General features: G+C 38.7%; 1 protein-coding gene across 2 annotated transcripts in view; it reads left to right on the plus strand.

Annotated features, from left to right (window-relative positions):
* CUL3 (cullin 3) overlaps nucleotides 1-26,511 on the plus strand; it is a 94,926-nt gene that overhangs the window by 43,691 nt on the left and 24,724 nt on the right. For both annotated transcript variants that reach the window (XM_047085986.1, XM_047085987.1), the window contains exons 4-6: nucleotides 19,179-19,339; nucleotides 20,352-20,466; nucleotides 22,413-22,641. In XM_047085986.1, coding sequence (XP_046941942.1) covers nucleotides 19,179-19,339; nucleotides 20,352-20,466; nucleotides 22,413-22,641 — 505 coding nt within the window. The remainder of the gene's footprint in view (nucleotides 1-19,178; nucleotides 19,340-20,351; nucleotides 20,467-22,412; nucleotides 22,642-26,511) is intronic.

A 26,511-nucleotide genomic window follows, 5' to 3' on the forward strand; every position in this document is an offset into this window, starting at 1 on the left:
CTACAATTTTGTCTGTATTTTCTCCCCTTTTGTGTTTTTTTCTTTCCCTCCCATTTTAATGGAGGGCAGTGTCTCCTCTCCTGTTAAAGGCCAGTGTTCCTCCTGTGCTAAGGATCACATTTCTTTCTACCTTGTCAAAAACCTAAAGTATTTTCAGGGCTCTGCCTTTTTACTGAGTCTTACTCATCAGCATGAGACATGTTCAGGCCACTCACATCCTCAAAATAAAATTCTACTAAATTTTCTGTTGGACTCCTGCACTGCCTCTCAGGGTCTCCATTGCCATCCACAGCCAAGTGTCTCGTAAGAAATGTCGCCACTTGCTGTCTCCCTTCTCTCATCTTTCATCACTTTGGGTATGTTCCAGTTCCACCTGCTTCCTCAACTGTGCTGTTCCGTCTTGCTCTTACTAGAATCACCAGGTCTGCACATCTCTGAAGGCAGAGATCACTGTGAATACTACTCTTGCTCTTTGACTGTTTGCAGCGGCCTTTGGCACAGATGGCTACTCTTTTCTTCCTCTCGTGTGCTGGGTCCTTAATTCCGGTGACCTAGCACTCCTTTGGTGTGCCTCCTACCTTTCTGTTTCTTTTCAAGCACTTACTCTTCTTTCTCTTCAGCCCTTTAAATGGAGGCCTTCTTGGGGTGTAGTAACCCAGACTTTTCCTCCTCCTGGCATACCTCGTTTGCTACCATAGCTTCAGTTAGTGCCTCTGTGCAGATGATTCCCACATTTTATCTCTAGCCTCGTTCTGTGAGATTGAGATTTGGTACATTCGTTTGTCAAGTTGATGGCTACCTTTGTATTTGTTGTCTGAGAGCTACTTCAAAATAGCCATTTTCAAATGAACCTGTTGATCATTCCATTTTCTATGCCAGAAACCTGGGAATTATTCTTGTCAGTATCTTCCCCGTTCTCTCTACTTCACGGATGTCTACAATCTGCATTTTTTCCACTTTCCTCACTACCCAGGATGAAAGCACCTTCGTTTCTCTCTCGGAGTATTCAGTAACTAGTCTTAGAACATTCACTGTGTCCTTTGCTATTTTCTTTTCCGTATTGCTCTTGGAGTTATTATCTGAAAGCCACATGATCAAGTTACTGCCCTGCTGAAATTTGTGTGGCTCATCTTGAAATTTTCACATATGTCTTCTGTCTGGAAATGTTTCCAGAATGTTTCCTCTCTTTACATGATTTGCTCCTACTTATCCTTTTAAGTCCTAGCTTCAATTTCTGGGCAGCTTTCCCTGAGCTGTGCTGTGTACTGCCCACCGACTGCAGTTGTCTCACCGTACCCGGTGCTGTTCCTTTGCGGCATTCGCCATAATCATCATTAACTGTTTAGGGCCTCATTTCTCTGCCAGAACAAACTTTTTTTTTTTTTTTTAATGTTTATTTACTTTTGAGAGAGAGCACGGGCAAGCAGGGGGAGGGGCAGAACATAGTGGGGAGAGAGAATCCCATGCTGTCAGCTCGGAGCCCGACTTGGGGCTTGATCCCATGAACCGTGAGATCATAACCTGAACCCAAATCAAGAGTCGGATGCTCAGCCGACTGAGCCATCCAGGTGCCCATGCCAGACTGAATTTTAGGAGGAGGGGCCAGTGTCCCCGATACGCAGCACATCTCTTGGAACAAACCAGGCATTCACATGTAGTTTAAATAAATTCACACAGATTGGTTTTTAACAGATTATAGATACACTTTTGCAAAATGCTTTTTAAAAATATGCTGCTGTCGATTTGGAAAGAAAGTAAAGTATTGATAAGATATCTTCACATCCTACAAAATAGAATTCTTTCATTTTCATAGACTTCATTTTCTTTGTTTTGTCTTTTTATGTTTAGTGTCTGAGCTTATTAAATAAGTGATTTTTAAGATTAAGGTAATGTTTATACATTGAAATGTGCAGAACTGGCGTGTATAAATTATTTTTGACAAACGTGCATTTATGTAACCCAGTACTTTGGTTAAGAAGTAGAAATGCTTTTAATTTTCCAAAAATACAAAGATTTTTTTTTTTTCTGTTGATGTTTACATTATTTTCTTTGAAGATTTTTACCCTCATTCCAGACTTCTCGGGCGACTACCTGCTAGATAGTGCATATACCTGAAGTATACTGACTGTACCGTCATGGATCTTAGACACATATTTTCTTCCTATGAATACTGGCTCTAACTGGTGGAATTTGAGATCTCAGGCTCAGAGAGGGAGGAGAGAAGATGCTTCACTGTCTACCCACCCTACCACCTACTTACAGCTGGCTGACTTTTACTCTTAACAAGGAGGTGTCTGGATATCAAATGTCATGCTGCAGACTGGATGTGTAGATACTATGGGACACACTGACTCTGGAAAATGGAATCACTGGTTACATGGAGGCAGCCACTGGTCACAGTTTGTTTCATGTAACTTTGCTGTTTGGCAGGTGCAGTGTTTCAAAAAGAAAAATGTACATGTCTCTAAATGTACATGACTTCTGGTTTCTGCCACTCCACCCCTTCCTAGTGTCTGAAACTTGCCATGTTGAACTTGTAAGATTGGTTTGAGGCTGCTTAGTAAAAGTTTCATTGTCAGTTTTCATTGTTTAAAAGATTAGTGATGGGGGAAAGAATTGAGCATGTTATGGAGAAAATCTGTCCTAGTTCTGTAATCACTTTGTGAATATAAACCGTAAGTATATATTACTACTCAGTTGATTTTTCTTTTTAAACTATAAAAATGAATGTCATAAGAAGGGAAAGTAAATACACGGATGGTATTCTGTAGGCTACTTTTGAGCAGTTAGAGTTAATGCCAAAGGAAATAGAAAAGCATTTCCTATTGTGATACATAGGGTTACTGGAAGGTTAATAGAGAAATTTTCTGCATAAAACTCTATGGTGAAATTATTTGCATATTTTTACTTGAATTTGTCCATATTTCCAGTCATTTTCACAAATAGAGCTATGGTAGTCGTGCAGGTTTTCCTGAAAGGTTAGATCGAGGCTGTAAATTCATAGGCATAGGGAGAGAGTTCACCCTGGAAAGGAGGGTCTCACTGCTTCTTTAAGCTGTTTATTTGGAAAGTCGCTAAGGATGAGTAAAGAGATCAAGCAAAATGTAGCCGCAACTTTGTGAAGAGAGAAGCTGAGGAACTTCTGATGCTCTTAGTCTCCTTAGTAAAGTAGAAGGTGGGACCATTGGCTTAGGGTAACTGAAGTATGTGAGGTGTTAAAGGTCAAGTGGTAGGCCGAGTAACCTGCCCCCCCCCCACCCCGATATGCTCATGACTGGTATCTGGAACTTAGGGATTGTTACGTTATAGGGCAGAAGGAACTTTGTAAATGTGACTAGATTAAGGATCTTGAGGTGAGGAGATTGTCCTAAGTTACCCCAGTGGGCCCGGTGGAATCACAGGGTCATTACAAAAGGAGGGTCAGTAGGTGACAGAGGTGATGTGATGACTGAGGCAGGGATTAGAGCGATGTGCTCTGAAGATGGAGGAGGGGCTACAGCTAAGGAATACAGGTAACCACTAGAAGCTGAAAAAGGCAAGGAACTGGGCTCCCCCTCAGATCCTCTCAAAGGAACCAGCCCTGCTGACATCTTGACTTTAGTCCAGGGAAACTAATTTTAGTCTTCTGAACTCTGGAACCATGAGAAAGTAAGCAAGCTACTAAATTTATGGTCATTTATTCAGCAGTAATAGGACTCTCACACAAGGACAAAGTTTGGAATATCCCCTGTGCTGGGGTCTGCCATCTGTAAATAAATGGGTCATCTGTAGTTGTGAGGGGATAATTTAGTTGAGTTGGCACAACGTTTGCATAGTGGAGGCGGTCAGCAGAGTTTGTACTTTTTCCAGGTATACTTGGCAGTTTCAGACAAGAATGTTCAAAATCAGGAATACCTACTGATGGAATTAGCCTTATTGGGTTTGGGGGAGAATTCTAAGGGTAGTAGCATTATTGAAATGGTTGGTTGTGGGTCTGTGGTGTTTAATAAGTAGGCAACTGAATCATAAGATCCTAGAAAATAGAAGTATTAGCTATTAGGGATCAGTAAACCTGGAGACCTAGTGAGAGTGAGGAGCAGGTTCCTTTCAGTGTAACAGAGTAGGAAAGGTAGGAGGAAAAAGAAGATCTTTAGCACCAGAGGTATTTGGTGTCTTGTTAATGATGAGGCTCAAGGTTTACCCATATCAACATATGGGTGAAGGGAATAAAATAAGGTGGGGGGTGAAAATTTAGGCACCCGTAGAGTGTGTCAGATTGGTCATTATTGTCAGTGTTGGAGTTACCAATGACAATAGGTGGCAGGGAACTGACTTGAGAGAAATAAGTAAGCTGTTTGCTGAAGCTACCAAGGATTTATGTGTTTTGGGAGGTCAGATGATAGAATGAGAATATGGAGATGATGGAATTTGTGTTCATGTATTTTCTGCTAGGTTCTAATGCTTTAGGTCCAAAAAACATTTCTTCTTTACGATATTCTAGATTGCACATTTAGAGAAGTTTGAAAATAGCTATTTCTGGAAGAGTGCAGGTTGCTTAGGAGTCTTTTGGCACCTTCTCTGCCTTTAAAATGACATCTTAAGTTCAAAATAATAGAAAATAGGATCCAGTGGCTTTGACATTATTGAGTTTCACACCTGTTCAGTATTTTTTCTGACCCGGGAAAGACACATTTTACCCATATGTACTGTAGTTTTCACATTTGCGACTGACAATATAAATACTGAGGCATCCCTTTCTGGTTAGATTACAATCCAAGTACCAGGCCTTTGTGTTATAAAAAAAAAAACAAAACAAAAAACCAGGGCATCATCATAAATACTGTAAAGGTCAAGAGTGTTGTGCTTGGTAATTAGGATTTCTTCCTTGCCTTCCATCTCAGTTCCTGTTTCTAACAAATTAATAGACTCATAAACGCCTTGATTACCATGCCCTGTGAACTGTTTTCTGTGTTTATGCAGTGGTGATGTAGCAGTGCATGACGTTGACTTTAGGGAGGCGAGTATTTATTCAGCATAAAGTGGTGCAGTCAGAAATACAGCACATATTTCTTGAGGTAGTAAAGGAAATTAAACCTTTTTTTTTTTTTTAAGAGAGAGGGAGAGCGCGAGCTGGGAGAGGGCTAGGCGTGGGAAGAGAGACTGAGACTGAGGGAGAATCCTAAGTAGGCTCCATGCTCAGCATGAGCCCAACGCAGGGCTTGATCACACCAAACGACCACGCGATCATGACCTGAGCTGATATCAAGAGTTGGATGCTTAACTGAGCCACCGAGGCTCCCTGGAAATGAAACTTTTGTTCATAAAGGGGACTGCTTCCATATTTTGTGTGTGTGGGTCCAGGAAATTTGGAGAACTGGAGAAAAAATATTTAATGATGAATTAAGAGGTCCTCCACTTCCTATGTTGTTCCTATGTTGTCAGTTCCTGTGTTGTCATTGTTTGCCTAAGTTATTTAACTTCTCTGGGTAAAACTCTTGTTTCCTTATTTGTAAGTAAAATAGATTTGTTGCGTAAGAACTCTGGTTTTTATCTTTTTGGGATTTTAGACCCCTTGGAAGAATGGTCAAGAGTCATGGACCGTCTACTAAAAGTAGACATCTGTGCATCTGCACACCACACAACATACACTTTTATATACGGTTTCAAGTGGTTTATGGGTTCCTTGTGGCCTGTCTGTCTATGGGCCTGTCTATGGGTGGAGGATGTGTTGGTTAGATCATTTTTAAGTTTTCAAGTTCTTTGGACTCTGAAGGTGTTTTTAATACCATTAAAATTTTTACTGATGTTTATTCACTTTCTGAGAGAGAGAGAGAGAGAGAGCACGTAAGTAGGGGAGGGACAGGGAGAGGGAGGGAGACATAATCTGAAGCAGGCTCCAGGCTCTGAGCTGTCAGCACAGAGTCCATTGCGGGGCTCAAACCCACTAACTGTGAGATCATGACCGGAGCCACAATCAGACGCTGAACCAACAGAGCCACCCAGGTGCCCCTATACTATTTTAAAACCGAAAGTGAACAGCTACCTGTGTTGTCTGTAATGAAGGAAAAAACAGGAGGTGTGAGTAGAGAAGTATTAAGTTGATGACAGTTTCTTTAGGAACTCTTAAAGTGGGTTCATGAAGCCTTGGTTGGCTAGGAGTCTCCCCAGTACTATTCCTTATACTAGCACATTACACTTTCAAAGCCCTTAGCGTGTGCCAGGCACTGTTTTAAGCATATTTAAATATATTTCATTTAATCCTTAAAATACCTTTTGATTGTTGTTTTTAAGCAGTAGTTTGGGAAAGCAATAAAATTTTTATTTTTTTATTAAGAAAATTTGCATTTTTAATTTCTTTTAAAAAGTAAAAATATTTTGGGGCACCTGGCTGGCTCAGTTGGTTAAGCGTCCAACTTCAGCTCAGGTTATGATCTCACAGTTCATGAGTGCCAGCCCCGCATCGGGCTCTGTGCTGACAGCTCGGAGCCTGGATCCTGCTTCAGATTCTGTGTCTCCCTGTCTCTCTGCCCCTCCCCACTCGCACTCTGTCTCTCTGTCTCTCTCTCTCTCTCTCAAAAATAAATAAAGATTTAAAAAAATTATAAAAAAGTAAAAATATTTTTCTGAATATGTAACACATACTATTTACTACATGGCTGTCTCCCTGTGCTAAATGTTTTAAATACCTGACCTTCCAGGTGTTATTATACTGTCCAATTCACGAATGAATAAACCAAAGTTAGAGAGATGAACTAACCTGCCAAGATCACACAGTTAACTATGTTACTGGAATTGTGAATCCAGGTCTTTTTTGAGTCAAAAGCCCATGGTCTTTACCACTTGTGTGTACTACCTCAGTGCAAAATTATGTATATTAACTCTGCTTAACAGAATTTATGATTATTTATCCAGGGTTGAGCTAACATTCATTCATTCACCTTTGTGCTTATGAGGATAAATTCATTCGTTCACCAAGTATGCAGCAAGTGTGTATTATGTATTAAGCATTGCTCTAAACAATTGTGGTTCCTTTTTCCAAGTTCTGTCATTGGGCAGTTGTATGCTGTGGACCTCCATTTGGGCAGATAATCCTGGTTCCCTAAACCTAATCGAAGAATAGTGACTTTTTCCATGATCTAAGCGTAAGCTTTTTTTTTTTTTTTAATTTTTTGTCTTAAAGTTTGTTTATTTTGGGGAGAGAGAGAGAGAGAATGTGAGTGGGAGAGGGGCAGAGAGAGAGGGAGACACAGAATCTGAAGCAGGCTCCAGGCTTTGAGCTGTCAGCACAGAGCCTGACACGGGGCTCAAACTCAGGAACCCTGAGATCATGACCTGAGCTGAAGTCGGATGCTTAACTGACTGAGCCACCCAGGCGCCCCCAGTGTAAGCTATTGAAGCATATTAGAATAGTATTCTGTGTTTCTTTTCTCATTTTTTTGTTTGCACCTGATACTAAAATTCTCCTTGAAGAAGTAACTTGGTGTATGATCTTAAGATTCCTAATTGTCATCAGAAGTTACTTAAAACCAGAAATACTGGAATACTTAGAAACTCACCCAAAATATCAGATACCCTAGTGGTTATTTCATCCACTTGGTAGTACACTAGCCCTACAGTGTACTATCTGATTTTTCTCTTCTAATTTTTTTTGACATTTTTGTTGATATATAATGTAAATAAAAGTGCACAAGCCTTTTTTTATCCATTTTTCTTTAATGTGAGTTTTCTAGGATTTTTGTTTGCTTTTTAGTCACTTGTAGGAGCCTTTTATGGATCCTGGATAAAAGTTCTTTGTAGATATATGTTTTATAAGATATTGTCTTCCACTCTGGGCTTGCCTTTTCTCTCTTTATGATGTCTTTGAAGAGAAGTTTTTAAAGTTTTGTTTTTTAATGTTTATTTTTGAGAGAGAGAGAGAGAGAGAGAGAGAGAGAGAGAGAGAGTGTGTGTGAGTGGAAGAGGGACAGAGAGAGAGAGAGGGAGACACAGAATCCAAAGCAGGTTCCAGGCTCTGAGCTGTCAGCACAGAGCCCGACGCGGGGCTTGAACCCACAAACTGTGAGATCATGGCCTGAGCGGAATTCAGATGTTCAACCAACTCAGCCACCCAGGCACCCTGAAGAGAAGTTTTAAAATGTGTGGTTTTTTTTTTTTATTATTATTTATTTTTTTTTATTTTGGAGAGGGGCAGAGAGAAAGAGGGAGACACAGAATCTAAAGCAGGCTCCAGGCTCTGAGCTGTCAGCACAGAGCCCGACATCATCACCTGGGCCGAAGTCAGACGCTCAGCTGACTGAGCCACTCAGGTGCTCCCCGAAGAGAAGTTTTAAATTTACATTAATTACGGTTTTTAAACTGTAGTTGTTCAGTAAAGTGCATAAATATCTGTTTGGTCAAATTTATTAACCATGTTCAGATTTTCCATGTCTTTACTAAATATTGTTGTCTGTCCTATTAGCTCCTGAGAAATGTTAAAATTTTAGATTTGATTATGGATTTGTCTTTTTCTTCTTTTAGTTTATGTATTTTGAGGTTTTGCTATAAAATAAAAATTTAGGGCTATTTTATCTTCCTGTTGAAAAGACTCTTTTTATGAAATACCCTTCTTTATTCCCTGTAATACTTCTTGCCTTAAAGTCTACTTTGTCTAGTATTGTTCTATGAGCTTTCTTTCAGTTTATGTTTGTATGGCAGCTTTCTTTCCTTCTCACGCTTTTGTGTCCTTGTATTTAAGGTGTGTCACTTGTGAACACCATACAGTAACACGCTTTTTAACCCCATCTGATAATCTTTGTTTTTACATGCAAGCATATGGTTTATTTATGTTTATATAATTATTAATATATTTGGGGTTAAATTTGCCATTATGTTGGGTTTTTTTCTATTTGTCTCACCTGTTCTTTATTGATTTTCCCAGCTTGCTTGCCTTTTTTGTGTGAATCAAGTATGTTTTATTATCCATACCCCTTCCCCATTAGCTGTTATTTATTTATTCCTTTATTGTAGTGGCTACTTTAGAGATTATAACATAGATTCCCGACTTACAGTTACCTTACGTATGTGTATATTTTAAACCACTTCCTGGATAAGAATTTCAGAATACTTTGACTTCCTGGAGTTTTTTTCCCCCTTGGCTTTTAGATATTTAATCCTGGGGTGTTTGTTTTGGTGTGTGGGACAGGCCTGGTAATTTTTCTAACGTTGTATATAAAAAATTGGGGAGGCCCTGGATGGTAGTACCTTTCTTCGAAGGACATGTAGTTCTGGCAGGCAGGTACAGCCTGGGCAGATTACCATGGTCTAGTTGGAGCTGACTTTAGGCTTTGTTAAGGTTCCTCTGTTTGAGTTTGTCTTTATTCCAGGGCATCTCTTGCTCGTAGGGAATAGCTGGCTGGGGTCTAGAAGCCTGAGGTGTTTACCAGTTTGCTCTTCATGTTACTGTGCCTTCAATTCCATCTTCTGTCTCCTCACCCCTGCAGGTCTACCCGTGGTGTCTGTTGCACTCTGTAGCCTCCCAGGGCTGCTTTGTCTCTAGCGTATTGGTGTCTTGCCCGCGCTTAGGTGGTAGGTCAGGAAACGTCTTGATGAAAATTACTTGCGGAATTTCTGGTTCTTCTTTGCATTTCTTTCCTTTGCAGACTTTGGCTTCATAAGTCCTAGCTGCTTGATAGCCAGCCTACCTGTGACATTCTTCTTAGCCTGCCATTTCCAGTCCTCCAAATAAAACAAATGATTGAAGGCGAATGTCGGCCTCCTGTCAGTGTACTTGCCTTTTGTCCCGAATCTTGGCCCCACAAATCCAGGTTGCCTTTGTTGTTCTTTGATGCTTTTAAACAGTTGGTGTTTCTTTGTTTAAATTGTTATAAAATGCACATAACGTACAATTTATTATCTTCATCAACTTTAAGTGTACAGTTGGGTGATACTAAGTATGTTCATACTGCTGTGCCCCCATCACCTCCATCACCTCCAGAACTTTTCATCTTGCAAAACTAAAATTCTGTACCTGTTAAACAGTAACTCTCCTTTCCACTCTCCTTTGAACCTTTGCACCATCATTGTACTTTCTGTTTATATGAACTTGACCACTCTGGGTACCTCATATAAATGGAATCAGAGTGTCTGTCTTTTTGTGACTCAGGGTTCATCTCGGTTGTAGCGTGTCTCAGAATTCCCTTCCCTTTTTTTTTTTTAACTTTTTTTTGTTTACACATACTCATTTTTGAGAGACCGAGTGTGAGCGAGGGAGGGGCAGAGAGAGAGGGAGACACAGAATCCGAAGCAGGCTCCAGGCTCCGAGCTGCCAGCACAGAGCCCGATGCGGGGCTCAAACTCACGAACCGTGAGATCATGACCTGAGAAGTCGGATGCCCAACCGAGTGAGCCAGCCAGGCTCCCCGCAAATTCCCTTCCTTCTTAAGGCTGAATAATATTCTGTTGCATGTGTGTACCCCATTTTGCTTATCCATTCATTTGTCAGTGAACTCTTGGGTTGTTTTCGTCTTTTGGCTATTTTGAATACTGCTTCTATGAACACGGGTATACAAATATTTCACTAAGACCCTATTCTCAGTTATTTTAAGAATATACCTGGATGGTGGAATTGCTAGATCATGTGGCGTCCATTTTTAATTTTTGAGTAACCTCCATATTGTTTACCATAGCGATGGCACCATTTTACATTCCCACCAGCAATGCTCAAGTGTTCCAATTTCTTCACATATTTGTCAGCACTTGTTATTTTCTGTTTTTTGTTTTGTGTTCTAATAGTAGCTGTTTTGATGGGTGTGAGGGGGTGTAGCTTTTTATTTTCATACAGTTTTTATAGTTGTTCTTGCCAGAGGAATTGGTCTTGTAAAAGCCTTTCTTTCAATATTAGAAGTGGAAGTGAAATAGCATTTTAAGGTAGATGTTATTACGAAGATGTTAAAGTCACACCTAGTAAATGGCTGTGATAGGAATGAAATAACCCATCTGGTTCTTAAATCTGAGCTCTTTTTTTCTTTTTAAGTTTATTTATTTGAGAGAGAGAGGGAGAGAGAACATGTTGAGGGAGGGGCAGAGAGAGAGAGAGAGGGAGAGCACGAATCCCAAGCAGGCTTTTTGCTGACAGCCCATTGCAGGGCTTGGTCCCACGAACCGCAAGATCCTGACCTGAGCTGAAATCAAGAGTCGGCCACTTAACTGACTGAGCCCCGGGCACCCCTTAAATCTGAGTTCTTAACCACTGTATTATGTTGCTACTCTGATACAGGTCTTCTTTCCTAAAGTCTTATAATCTCATTGTTCCAAGATCTTGAGGGTGATTACTCGTATGGTTCTAATAGGGACTGTTTTCTAGTGTTGATGGTTTTTTCTCCCACACTGTTAAGATTGTCAAAATTTAGAATCGGGAACATTGTGTTTATTTTATGATTTGGTACAATTAACACAGCTTTAGAGAAACATGACTAGGGTTTTGATTTGTTGGATTGACTAGGATACAATTCTTAAAATAAATGGAAGTTATATATATAATATATATATCATATGTATTATTTTTTTGAGAGAGAGAGAGCAAGTGTGTACACAAGTGGAGGAGGGGCAGAGAGAGAGAGAGAGATTGAGAATCTCAGGTAGGCTTCATGCCCAGCACAGAGCCTGATGTGGGGCTTGATCCCATGAACTGCAAGATCATGGTCTGAGTCGAAGTCAAGACTCAGGACACTTAACTGAGCCCCAAATGTTATTTTTAAATAAAATTCCTTAAAACTATATATATTTTTTAAAACTGTGACAGCCATGAGAGATTTTGAACTAATTTTACAGTGGTGGAAACTATGACTTTGATTTAGTCATAAATTGGCTAAATTTTCAAGCCAACCGTATTCTGTGCTTTTTTCCATGTACTTTACCCAGTAACATTGTTAAGTCCAGAAATGTTAATTTGTCTGAATTTACTATATCATCTCTTACTAGTGCCTTTTCAGCAGTATAGTCAGACACCAGCATTGCGGAAAATATTGGGACAGTTCTGTAAAATTTGCTGTAATTAGACTTTTTTTTTTTTTTTTTTTTTTACTATAACTCTGCACTAGCAACTTTTTGTTATTTTTCTGGGTTTTGTTTTGCTTCTTAATTTTCTGTTTCTGTTTTCATAGTGTTAAGTCTTCTTGTATTTATTTCATGGCTTGAAAGTGAACCCTATTTGAAAACACTTATATTTATTGCTTGTTGATAGAAGATTGCCTACTGATTAAGCTTGGGGAAGCAGGTTCAAGCATGTTCTAACAGACAATAGCTACTTGTTACAGAGGCATTTACTTTTTTTTTTTTTTTAATAAGTTAAACTTTTTAGGGTTTATCTCTAGTTTATGAGCAGGACAAATATTTACTATTTGTAAAGATTTTTAAACCTGTTTATATTCCTCATCCTCCTGTTTTTAAAAAATAAACAAAAAATGTTCAGCGGTTAAAGATACTTGAACTACTTCTTGCAAGTAAATTAACTAGTAAGAGTTAATGTTATTTTTTAAACTTCATTATCAGTTGTTTGTTTTTTTAAGTTTATTTATTTTGAGAGAGCACGCGCGAGTGGGGGAGGGGCAGAGAGCCTCGCAAGCAGGCTCTGCACTGTCAGTGAAGAGCCCCACATGGGGCTCGATCTCACAGAGCACGAAATCATGACCTGAGCTGAATTCAAGAGTCCGATGCTTAACCGACAGAGCCACCCGGGTGCCCCAGTACTTTTTAATTTCTGATCTAGGTTTTATAGTTGTTCTTGGCAGGGAACTTGGCCTTCCAAAAGCTATTCTTTCAAGACTAGACATGGAAATAAGTGCGATAGCATTGTGAGGTAGGTGTTGTGTTGCAGTTGAAGTCAGATGGCAAAGCAGTCTGGCTTTTTCCCAGGTCTGTAAAACGAAAGACAAAGAGATGGTCCCATCATTATTTCCTCCTCCTCACCCTTGGGTTCATCTAGCTTGTGAAGAGTCTTGCTGGTTGTAGATTTGCTTGGCCAAAAATAGCAACCTCTGAGACAGAACCATAAATAAAGATTTAAAATGTAATTTATCTCTGTGGTGTTGAAGCTCATATCCCTTTAGTAAATGTAATGTTTGACTCAGACATTAAGCTTTCAAACATGTTTTTTAGAACATTTTATATTTAAAACACTGTTTTGGCTTAAAAAGGCGAATGGAAGCAGCCACCAACTTTCTATCTCTACTTAGCTTTCCTCAATAGATCAATGCCTAATTGTGAACTCATACAAACTATATTTTGGTCAAAAAGCCTGAGATTATGAAAATAATAGTTAAAGGTTTTTTAAACATTTTTTTTTCATTTTTGGTATGAGTTTATATCTGTCCTTACTTTGAGGTTGTATTCTCTTAGTTAGAGGTTAACTAGTGGTGGGATTTTTAAATAGATCTTTTAAATTAAATATTCACATAGAAACATATACAAAATGAAAGTCCTACAGTGATTTAAACAATTAGAGCTGCATTAATATTATATTGCATAAATCTAGCCACTTAATTAATTAAAAAAACTTTTTTTTTTTTTTTTTTTAAAGTAATCTGTATACCCAATGTATATGGCCCTGAGGTCAAGAGTTGCATGTTCCATTAACTGATCCTGCCAGGGGCCCCCCAGGCACTAATTTTTTTAACAGAGACATTCCTGTTAGAATCTGTTAGGAAAATGCTATTGTGTACCCACAGCCTGAATTCCTTCAGATAGTACTAGTAAGCAGTAAACAAGATTCAGCATGTTTGTTTAGCAAGTACTTTAATATATATTATGCACAGATCATAGGTTTGTGAACGTGTGCATGCGTTTCCATTTAACATGTACACTTACTATAAACACTTGAGTGTATGTATGCATCACTCTTAATTTTGATTGATGGTAATTAATCATACATACCAAACATTTAATATAAATGACTCTTTAGTATTACTGATTTAAACAGCCACACTCAATTTTGTGGGTTTTCTCTTCTCCATTTGTTAGCTCTGTTATCGATAATCAAATTTTGGGGTTGACAGGTTTTAATATTATATGTCATTTAATTATAATCATCATATACACCTTGACAGTCTCACATTAAAAGACAAACTTTGAGGTCTTAACACTAACATCTGTATTTCTTTTGTCTCCAGTCATCTTCCATGGACTTAAATGTTGCGTACCCTCAAACACTCTAACCATGTGTTCCCATCATACCTGGCTTCCTTTACCGAAGCATTGTTTCTCCCCATACAGAGTATACCTGGAGAATTCCATCAGCTGCACCTGACTTTTTTTTTTTTTTTTGGCTTTTGGCTTTTGGCTTTTCTCAGAGGACTTGAGCTAGATGGCATTATAGGCCATAAGGTTATTGATTCACCCACATCACTGTGCGTGGGAATGAGAAGAAGGAAACCCAGGCCAGGGATACTGGTAACAAATAGAAAGGGAATAAGTAATATTGAAGTCTGTTTTGGTCCTTCATATATGTTAACTTTTGATCAGAGAGTAAAGCTTCATAAGAAATCATATTAGAGTTTGAGATTATCTTTACCAACCTTTTGTGTTACCCAGAACCAGAGTGGATAAATGACTTACTCAGGGTCACCCAGCCGGTTAATAGTGATACAGCCAGAGCTCATATGAAAAATTCCTAACTCCACATCTAGTATTTTTCCATTTAAAAATCTGCTGTAACTGATAAGTCCACTTTAGACAGCAGTTTAGCAATTTCCATATGATCCAACACTTCCACTTCTAGAAATCTGGTCCAAGCAGAATGAAAGCATGTATCCACCAAAGGATTGTACCCAAACATGCCTAGCATCATTACTCATAGTAGACAAAAACTGGAAAGAGCCCAAAATATCCATCAGCTGGTAAAATAAACTAAATGTGGCATATCCATACAATGAAGTACTATTCAGCACTACAAAGGAATGAAATACTGATAAATGTTATATCATTAATGAACCTTAGCAACTTTATGCTTAGTGAAAAATCAGATACGAAAGATTATATATAATTCAGTTACATTTAAATGACCTGAAAAGGAAATCTGTAGAAAGAGAAAGCAGGTGTGCTGAAAGTGGGATTGACTACAAACGGGCTTAAGGGACTTTTTTGGGTGATGGAAATAGTCTAGAACTAGATTGTGGCAATGGTTAGACAACTATAGAAATTTACTGTAAATTATTGAAGGGTACTCTTAAAATAGGTAAATTTTATGGCATGCAAATTATACTGCAGTAAAGCCAAAAAAGGGGAACATTAAAAAATTTCACTCTGAAAAAACTCCACTCTAAAACTCATAATTTATTCTGAAGATTATGCTGTATGTGCCTTTTGTTTTATAATTCTTACTGGTATTGCGCCTTTTGCCAAAAACGATAAAATCTGACCTGATTCTCTAGACATTTCTCTTAATTAAGAACATTTGATTTCTTAAAAGAGGTTAAACTTGTTAATGTCATATATACATCATATATGGTATATACATATATGACCCCCACACACCCTACAAGTCCCTTGGGCTTGAAGTAGAGTTGGAACTTCCTGTGCTTGCCACAATTACCAGTGTTTTCTATTCTCACTGTAAAACAGCCTGAGTAAAAACTCTCTCACTGCTATTTCACTACTTTTAGTATATCTTCTCTATTTTGCTCTCACCAGTCGAGCTTTGTGTTCACTGAGAGTTTTTTGCATTCATTTTCAAACCTGTTTATGCCACTTGTACCTGTTATTACATAATTTAATATGGTGTAAACCAATAAAATGGTGTTAGAAGCAGTAGAATTTCTTGGTAAACAGATTGGATGTTTTAGAAAGACTTGACAAAGGCTAATCACTAAATATTGGTTCGAATTAAGTGTGGGTAATTTAAAAGACTGGAGTGGGGATTGTAAAAATCTAGAAGAGCTGTTTTTACATTCATATTGCTTCACAAATGTCTCTAGTTCATGCTCCGTCTTAATGAAACAAAGTAGAAAAGTTTATTAGGTGAGGGTGTGTGTAAGAAAGGTAACACTGAACTCTAATCACAGGATTCATGTTCAAAGACAAAAGTCTTGATATCTCTATGAACATGTATTATGTTTTAAATTAAAAATTTTAAGATGCAGACGTGTGTGTACGCTTGTTTTTCTTTTACCACCTGTCTGCAATTAAGCAGCCAGTTATTGGTTTTGATCCCATAGGGTGAGAGTGATTCTGTATATGGTATTATTCAAAACTATATAAACATCAAATTTATAAATAACTTATGTGATAGAATATTTTGATAATAAAAAGGATTCTTGTTTTAAAAATTTTTAGATTTATGACTTTTTATTGAATGTATCTTGTTTTATTTTATTAATGTTTATTTTTGAGAGAGAGAGTGGGGGGGGAGGCAAGGGAAGGGGACAGAGGATCCGAAGCAGCAGTCGTGCTGACAGCAGAGAGCACGACACAGGGACTCGAACTCATGAATTGTGAGATCATGACCTGAGCCACGTTCGGATGCTCAGCCAACTGAGCCACCAGGCACCCCGAATGTGTCTCATTTTATGCAGAAAAGTAAGCCAAAGTCAGGATGATAGTAGGAGAGGACTAAGCCTGCAGGGGAGTAGAGAGTGGCTTCAGTACCTACAAAACAAGGCCGTCAGAAAGGAGGAAGGGTGCAGTCAGGAGACACTCAGAATTTAAGATCTTGAGATGGAAGTGTGAAGTTTAAGAATCTCCCAGAGAGATGGGACACCTGCAGGGCTCAGTCAGTTGAGAGTCCGACTTCGGCTCAGGACATTGATTTCAAGGTTCCCGGGTTCAGGCCCCGCGTCAGGCTCTGTGCTGACATCTCAGAGCCTGGAGTCTGATTCGGATTCTATGTCTCCCTCCCTCTCTTCCCCTCCCCCGCTCAACGAGTGTGTGTGTGTGTGCGTGCGCTCTCTCTCTCTCTCTCCCAGAATAAAACGTTAAAAAGATGTTTTTAAGTAACATTAAAAAGTATCTACCAGAGAAAGAAAACACCAAATGAGAGAAGACACTGGTGCTGCCAGAGGGCCCGTGGCCCTGGATTAGGAGGCCACAGAGTCTCCCTCGTTGGCTTTGGCAGTGCCATCGGGGCTTGGGGTCACGACGGTGGTTGGTGGTTGGGGTGAGGCCGGGGCCACGGAGCTTGCAGAGGCAAGGCGGAAAACAGGGAACGGATCCCCATCACCAAGCTGAGCCACCTGATCAAGGACGTGAAGGTGAAGTCCCTGGAGGAGATCTCGCGCTCTTCCCTGCCCATCAAAGAATCCGAGGTCATTGACTTTTTCCTGGGAGCATCCCTTAAGAAAGGTTTTGAAGATAATACCTGTGCAGCAGCAGACCTGCGCTGGCCCGCAGGCCAGGTTCAAGGCGTTCGTTGCCATCCGAGATTATCATCGGACATGTTGGTCCGGGTGTTAAGTCCTCCAGGGAGGTAGCCACTGCCATCCTTGGGGTCACCATCCTGGCCAAGCTTTTCTAGTGTCCCTGTGTGGCAGGGTTCCTGGGGGGAACACGATCAACAAGCCCCACACTGTTGCGTGCAAGATGACCGGCCACCGTGGCTCTTCATCCCTGCCTCCAGAGGCGCTGCCATTGTCTCAGCCCCTGTGCCCAAGAAGCTACTGATGGTGGCTCGTATTGACGACTGCTGCCCCTGGGCAGCTTTGCCAAGGCCACATTTGATCCATTTCCAAGACCTACAGCTGCCTCACCCCTGATGTCTGGAAAGACTGTGTTCACCAATTCCCTGTCAGGAATTCACTGACATCTTGGAAAGACTCACACCAGAGTCTCCATGCAGAGGACCCAGGCTCCAGCTGTGGGCACCACATAGTTTTATACAAGGGAAAAAAGGTCCAAGCCTGTTAAAAAAAAAAAAAAAGGAAAGAAAGAATTTACTGGAGAGTCATCAGTGAAAATTTTGGACGTACTAACTTGGATGCACAGTTTTGAAAACGTGAGCTTGTGCCGAGATGGTATGGAATGTAGAAATGTGAGCGGCGAAGATACTAATCAAAGAGTGGCTTTCCTTGTAGCCATTAGGTGTGTACCCTTGGGGGAGCTGAATGAAATAAGGTCGGAGGAGTGCGGTCACATGAAGAGAGTGCTACTCCTGGAGAATTGAGTTAAAACTGTCGGGAGGATAGGATGTGGTCAGTGCCATTTTAGTTGCATCGCTGATAGTGGTCCAGCTTCTGTTAATGTTCACCTGGTAGCTTTGTTTGGTGTTGCTTGCAATGATAGTGTGCCTTTTAAAAGTTCCAGGATCACAGTTTGCAGTGGTTCTTAACTGGTTTTGGATTGCAAATGCCTTTGAGAACCTGGTGAAAGCTATGGGCTCCGTTTCTAAAATACTTATGTACCAGCAAACACACAGTAATTTTACAATTTTTAGTTCTTCAGAGACTCACCAAAGCCCAGAGAGATCCTGGTTAAGAACAGAAAGGAATTCTCCTGTTAATCCTTTGTGAATTAAAACAGTATTCCGGTGTGTTTTGGTGTAAATGTGGATTTTCAAATAATGCACAAAATAGGACTTCTATAGCCAATAATTCTGGATTGTATGTGCTCTATAGAGTGAGACACCTGTAATCAAGTTGGCAAGAACTTGAAAATAAGAGGACTGCAAGTAATCTGTTTGAAAGGACGGTAACTAGAAGCTTTTTAATTATGTAATACTTAATGCTGCTGTATTATAAGCATTAGAGCCTTTTAATATTTACCAGTAAGCAGTCAACTTCAGTTACATGGATCGGTATTTCTTTTGGCTCTTCAGAGAATATGATCTTCAAGTATGGTATTTAAGAAAGCAAGAACCATGTTTGGGCATGGTATGGCTTTGGAGAGAAAGGGAGATGTGCATGTGCCTACCTTGCTGCCTCCCTTTCTCCCCTGCTTTCTGCTTACCTGATTCTCCCTGCGGCTGGTGCCTTCTTCCCCCACCCCCTTTTTGCTTAAGGTGAAATGGGTGACCAACTATATATAACCAATTGTTTGTAAATTGTAAAGACCAACTTTTATGTAAGTTGGGAGGTGCTAGAAAATTCTGTGTTGCTTAAGATAGTGTGAAATGTTTCTCACCTAAAAAATGGACCTCATTTATAATTTTAGGTCCTGTATTATTGTAGCTCACAGTGATTATTTTTATGTTTGCAAGAGTTGTGCTCAGTGTTTCTGTTATTTTGTTTCAACTGCAGGACCGTGTATATGTACAACAAAATAATGTGGAGAATGTCTACAATTTGGGATTAATTATTTTTCGAGATCAAGTTGTACGTTATGGGTGTATTAGGGATCATCTACGACAAACACTATTGGACATGATCGCAAGAGAGCGGAAAGGAGAAGTTGTAGATCGGTATAATCATCTCTTTCTACTTCAGTACTTCAGTGTTTAGTTTTTTAGTGGTTGTGTCTTGGGAACCAATGTGCTCTTGTAATCCTATTGAAATAAAAGTTTTATTGTCCAGCACATTGTGAAAATCCTCAAAAACCTTTTCACAATTAACGAAGTTACCTAGATTTTAACTTAAAGCACATATCTATTTTTAGAAGAGTCCACCCTAAGCTTCTATTTAATTTACTTTTAAAAAAGCAAATCAGCCATTAGTCTTCTCTTTTTATTTTTCATTTATTTTTTTTCATGCTGGCATTTGGTTCTTTTTTGCTGTGTGATAACTTTGTTTCTTCTCTTTGTCTTTATCTTTAAAAGGCTCTCTAGCTTTCATTCTTAACATATTTGAAGAAAAATGTTGAACATAGTCTACAATGACTAAGAAATACTGTACTCCTTCTGTTAAGTCACATTCCCTCCCCCTTTCTTACATGATTGCAGCCCAGTTTTTGTGACACTGCAGTTAAGAGTGGCTTGAAACATACAAGATTGTGTTCTCTATTTCTCTGTATTCAGAGAAGCTATTAGAGGAAGACTTGTAAAGTTCTTTTTTATTTCGGCTCGGGTGCTTGATCAGAATTGCCTGGAAGCCATTTGGTACAAAAAAATTACAATGCCTGTGAGTAGCTGTGTGTTGTGCCCGAGTCAAGTAACTTCTCCTGCCTGCTTTCTCATAGTCCTTTTATATTCTGTATTTTTACATAAACAGGAATATTTAGACATTTTAGACATGTTTTCTTGCAGATTTTAAGGTTATAACAATGTGAGAACAACCTGAGATCAGTAGCTGTACAGTCAAGATATGCTTTCCAATTAAAATGACTCCACATCCTTACGTATAATAAGTTGCTTATGGGAGACGGGTCACTTTGATTTAAAACATGTTCTCAAAGTCTTTCTAACAAGTTCTGTTAAGTTTTTTTACATGAATATTTAATGGAATTTGGTGATCAAGTGGTTTAACTTCTTTTGACAGGGGCGCAATAAGAAATGCTTGCCAGATGTTAATGATTTTAGGTCTCGAAGGACGATCCGTCTATGAAGAAGATTTTGAAGCTCCTTTTTTGGAAATGTCTGCAGAATTTTTTCAGGTAATCAGTGAAGATCTAAATAAATGCTCTTTGAAGATGTTCTCAAAGTTACTGAGTACAGTTACTGATTTGAATATTTGACCTTTTTCTACTGAGGCCCTTTTGGGAAAGAGGGTACAAAAAATACCCTTTAGCGCACTTACCCCCCACCTACTCCCCATTCTCACGTTCCAGGGAAGGAACCTATTAAAGAAAAATTGAAGAGTATGGACTCAGACACATGATTTTTTAAATTATGTGTAATGAAACATACAAACTTAGACATAACCTTAATATTTTATTATGTTTATATGTTACAAATTGTTTACCATAAATTCACAGGCAGTGCATCACTAGTGAAGTCCCATTATTCAGTCTTTTGTGAATATAAGTTACTGGTAAAATAAGTATAGAAATACGCATGATCTCATGGCACGCGCGCGCGCACACACACACACACACATATATATCTGTGTATATCTATATCTTAAAAACTATTGATGAGGAAATTAGAGGTCATAAGTATAATTGATAGAAACTTGCAGCAGTATATACCACCCAAAACCAACTGAATTGCTAAAAGTGAAGTTAAACTAGTACTAATTTGTAATGAAGTTACAAAATTGAAGGCGTATTTATAAGATCGTGATAACCATGCATCCTCCTGAAAACCTCATTGCTAGTAGGAGCTTTAAGTCTGTTGTTAAAACAGACTTAGCTGAATACTAACTAAAAGTTTTTACTTCAGTAGGAGGCTTTTTAAAAAATAAATGAATACAAAGTTACAATAATTCAGTAGGTCATTCATAAGAACCATGAGATGTATACAAAGATGGAACATGGTGAATTTTGGCGTCCTTTACACATAAAGAATAGACTTGCTGCCTTGTTTGTTTGTTTGTTTGTTTAAGTTAGTGTGTAGCCCATCAAGAAGACCTTTGTGGCCTGCACTGGTGAGCCTGGACCGTGCTTTATGAACTATTAATTTCATAATGTAGGAAACAGTTTCTATTTTCTAAGAATGCAGCAACTCATTCTAGATATTTTTGACCTGTGCATTCGTTTTAATTCCCTTCGTTACGTTGTCGACATACCAAGAGAAGATTAATCATCAAGATTCCCAGATGTGCTGCAGTAATGTGTATGCATGTATGTATATACATAGTACATACTGTTGTTAACAGGGAGTGGAAAGATGGTCTTACCTGGAGTTTCATTTGGTGTGTTAATGTCTATTCTTAGAAACTTGATTGTTTTCAAGGATTAAAACTACTTGTTGTCAAAAAGTGGAACGTGTTACTGAATTTTATACATGGTTTATATCAGGATGTCTTCTGATTTGTGATTCTTAGATGTGTTTGTTAATCCTCCTATCAAATAGGTTAAAATCACCTGGGTTAACATTTATAATTTAGTGGAACTTCGGTAAGGCTGGTGTTAGCAGACAAGATTAAGAGTTACATAAAAGCTCTGTTTCTCAATCATAAGTTTATAGACGTGCGCGCACACACGTACATAACACACACACTCCTTTGAGACTGGGAGTGGGTGGCAGTTGGACTTTAGTAACTAGCAGTGTGTGAGCAAAACTGTATGATAAACATGAAAAATCCTTATAGGCATAATTTATACACATTAAAACAAATCAAAGAAGAATTTCCTACTCTGACTTGGGGTCAGATGCTCCGTTCTGTACTTTTGACCCTTACTAGCATTTGCTCACTTTTTCTGTTATTGGAGGTATATTGGCGAAGTTTGAAAACCACTGATTAAGGATAATGTATTGATTTTTCTTCTGTAATCAGTGCTTTAAAGGATGTAATTCAGCCATGTGGGTATGTGTGATAAGAAACTACATAAAATGTTAATAGTGCTAATGATATTTAGATTGCAGAAACCCACTTAAAAGCAGAAACGCATTTTGCTTCTACATTTAAAAACAAAAAAGTCATATTTCTTATTTGCAGATGGAAAGCCAGAAATTTTTAGCAGAAAACAGTGCTTCAGTATATATAAAGAAAGTAGAAGCTAGAATTAATGAAGAAATAGAACGGGTGATGCACTGCCTTGACAAATCAACCGAAGAGCCAATAGTAAAGGTGGTTGAGAGGGAACTCATTTCCAAGCACATGAAAACTATAGTAGAAATGGAGAATTCTGGGCTAGTACATATGCTGAAAAATGGAAAGACAGAAGGTAAGTATCAGCAATTGAAAAATAATTAAATGTTTATAGTTCTACCAGGATCTTAGTAATTTTTTTTTATTTTACTATAATGAAAATAGATTATGAATGTCAGTTTTCAAGTTGTGTGTGTCATTAATGTATCAACTGCTGTTACTTTGATAGGATTTAACAGGAAAGCTCCACACTTACTAATGTGGATTTTCGGTGTCTCTTTTAATTAAATGGCTTTTTTTCCCTCTCTTTCATCTTAGTCTCCCTCATTTTTTGTGTTTTTCTTAACCCAGAAGTGTGTGTTATTAGTGAGACCAGTGAGGTCCTCTGTTACTGTCCTTTTTATATACAAGGGAGTTGGACTGTCTTCATTGCCATGTACTCTCTCGTTTTTGTGATTCTTTTAAAATCTGACATTCCAATCATAAAATTTGTATAGGCTTTCCTTTGGGAGTTAGTTGTGATAAGGGTGTTGAAAATGCAAAAATTATGTGTCTTTCATGTGACATTTTAGATAAATTAGTAGACCGGTTTTGAGAACTCCAGAGTTACAGACTTCAGAGAAAGGGAAATTGCAAAGAAGTGAAAGCACAGTTTTGAGATAACTGTAGCATTTATTCTTGTTGGCTATTTACCCCCTTTTTTTCTTCAAATTTTTAAAATGTTTATTCATTTTTGAGAGACAGAGACAGAGCAGGAGTGGGGGGGGGGGCGGGCAGAGAGAGACGGAAGTAAAGACTCTGAAGCAGGCTCTGAGCTGTCAGCACAGAGCCCATCGCGGGGCTCGAACTCATGGACCACGAGATCATGACCTGAGCTGAAGTCAGACGTTCAACCAACTGAGCCACCCAGGTGCCTCTACCCTTTTTTTCCTGAAAACAATATTTTGTGATAAGTACCTTAGGAGAAATCATAAATAAAAGAATACCAGTCATGTTGTCCTTATTTTTAATTTCTGAAATTTTACTTAAAACTATGACTTTAGGAATCACTAATATGCTGTTAAAAAATAGGGGTGCCTGGGTGGCTCAGTCGGTTAAACATCCGACTTCAGCTCAGGTCTTGATCTTGTGGTCCGTGAGTTCAAGCCCCGAGTTGGGCTTTGTACTGTACTGACAGCTCAGAGCCTGGAGCCTGCTTCAGAATCTGTGTCTCCAATTCTCTGCCCCTCCCCCACTTGCACTCGCCCTCTCTCTCAAAAATAAACATTAAAAAAAATAAACATGGTACTCTTGGTATTTTCTTGTTTCTTAGATGATCTCTTAGCAGTATTTTAGCCAGCTTACTTATTACAAAAGAAACACATACTGCCTCAAGGTTGTAAGCTTGCAGGGAATGAAAACAATATTTAAGTGAATCACTTAAAAAAGAGGTAGATATAAGAGGAGAGAAAAGTAAGATGGTAGGAAAGGTAGTTGTTTTCTGTGCTGCCCTCAAGTGTAATTCTTGCTTTCTGTTTTGAGATGCTTATATTTCTATATATTTCTTTCTGAAAGTTGTATGTAAATTTGTTGTTTTTATTAAACCAGAGAAAAGATGCTTCTGGTAAACCTTTTCTTTTGTAAAAGCCAAAAAAAAAAATCATTTTTAAATTATGTTTGTCATGTTTTCTAAACTAAGCTATCCCTGGATGTCTAAAGTCTAAGTCAAGGGCTGGCAAACTTTTTTGTAAAAGGCCCATACAGTAAACTCCTCCTCTCTGTTGTAATAGTGAGAAAGTAGGCATAGACAGTAACACAAATGGATTAACTTGACTGTGTTCCTATGAAACACTGATTTTTTTTTTTTTCCAACCACTTAAAAATGTAGAAACCATTTTTAGTTCATGAGATGCACAAAAATGGACAGTGGGCTGTATTTGGTTCAGGGCTATAGTTCGACAAACCCTGATCTAAATGCTCATCCAGAGTTAGTGTTTTCTTGTCTACCCTGGGGGAAGGTGGGAGAGGGTGAATTAAATTGGCTGGAGAGCAGAGCTTAGGAAGTGTTTGATGGAGAGGTTGTTGGGCATACCTAAATTACAGTATCTCTGAAATCTGCATGGAGACTTGCGTTAAAGGCATTAAGTATGCCTGACAACATGGCAAGTGCTTAATAAGTACATAAATGAAGAAATAGCAGAATACTAACCATAGTTCTCTAGTACTTAATGTTTTTAGCAAGTAAACAGCTATCTGTGATTGTAAATTAAATTTTAAAACGCTGGCTTCAATTTTTTCAGCTTCCCACTAGGAACCTAATCGCAAAATGTCTTCATTGTGTTAGGCCCTGCTCTGGAGCAGTAAGTCAAGAATATGCCAGAGGCACAACTTAACCGTTATGAAGCCAAGCGTCTCATAAATCAGAAAGTGAAACAGCTTTCTGACCATGAATGGAGGCTGAATTGGATTGGCTATTAGATGCAGATAGCTCTATGAAATTTAAATTCAAATAGCACTTCATTTTACTAAGTTTGTACAAAAACGTTTGATTTTTGAATGCCCAAGTATTTTTAATTTTCTCTTTCACGTTACCCACTACACCATACATTTATATATGGTGAATTCAATACAATGAAATTGTATTAATTTCCATATAGTTAAATATGCAACATATAATTGAGCAAAACTGTAACAACAGAGGAACAAAATAGACAAGTTGGGAACCATTTTGTTAGAGATGGGTTTGATATGCCAAATTGACTATAGTAAATCTCCATAAATTACTGTGCATTTTTATTTTTTAATTAAAAAAAATTTTTTTACATTTATTTATTTTTGAGAGACAGAGCACTAGTTGGGGGAGGGGCAGAGAGAGAGAGAGAGACAGAATCCAAAGCAGGCTCCAGGCTCTGAGTTGTCAGCACAGAGCCCAACGTGGGGCTTGAACTCACAAACCGTGAGATCATGACCTGAGCCAAAGTCAGACGCTCAACTGACTGAGCCACCCAGGCGCCCCAACTGTTGCATTTTTAATACCTGTTTTTAACATGGGAAATTTGGATGTAATTTATGCCAAATGTGAGAAACTGTAAGATTTGCTGTGTGGAGATGACTTTGGACGTGTATTATTGCTGAAAACTTAGTGTTTAATAAAACTTGATTTTGAAAGTCTCTGAAACAAATTTTAGAAGCCCTTTTTTTCTAACATTTGCTTCTAAGTATTTCCCAAATACGAAAAACTTCAGTATTAGGATCTGAATTATAGCCTGTCTGTCAAGCTTGGCCCACCAGCAGTTTGATTAGAGCCCCCCCCCCCATCAAAAGAAAAATAACGTTTTATTGCTTATGAAAACTACATAATTTTTTAGATATCAGTGTCCATAAATAAAGTTTTATGGCAACACAGTCATGCCCATTTAGTTATGTGTTCTATGTGGCTTCTTTCTTGTTACAGTGGCAGAACTGAAGTAGTTGCAAGAGAGACCATATGGCCCACAAGTCTATAAAATATTTACTGTCTGGCACTTTCCAGAAAAAAATTTCCCAGCCCCCGATCTAGAAGCTGCTATTCTAACTTCCATTTCAAAAGTTCTTGATGATAAAACTTTTTTTATATTATTGTACAGTCCTTACACTTAGAGTCTCCCAGTAAGTTTCAGAGAAACCCCAGACATACGGGAAACAAAGCATTTTACCTCCACATTAAAAAAAATTTTTTTTAATGTTTATTTATTTTTGAGAGAGCACGAGCAGGGGAGGGGCAGAGAGAGAGGGAGACACAGAATCCGAAGCAGGCTCCAGGTTCTGAGCTGTCAGCACTGAGCCTGATGTGGGGCTTGAACTCAATAGCCATGAGATCATGACCTGAGCCAAAGTTGGGCACTTAACCAAGACTGAGCCACCCAGGCGCCCCTACCTCCACATTTTGATCTTGTGAAAAATGATATACAAAATGGACAGAGTCCAG

The sequence above is a fragment of the Lynx rufus genome, unplaced genomic scaffold (genome assembly GCF_022079265.1).
Source record: "Lynx rufus isolate CCGP_SWC_20201006 ecotype Redwood Valley unplaced genomic scaffold, mLynRuf1.p SCAF_2, whole genome shotgun sequence".
Classification (NCBI taxonomy): Eukaryota; Metazoa; Chordata; class Mammalia; order Carnivora; family Felidae; genus Lynx; species Lynx rufus.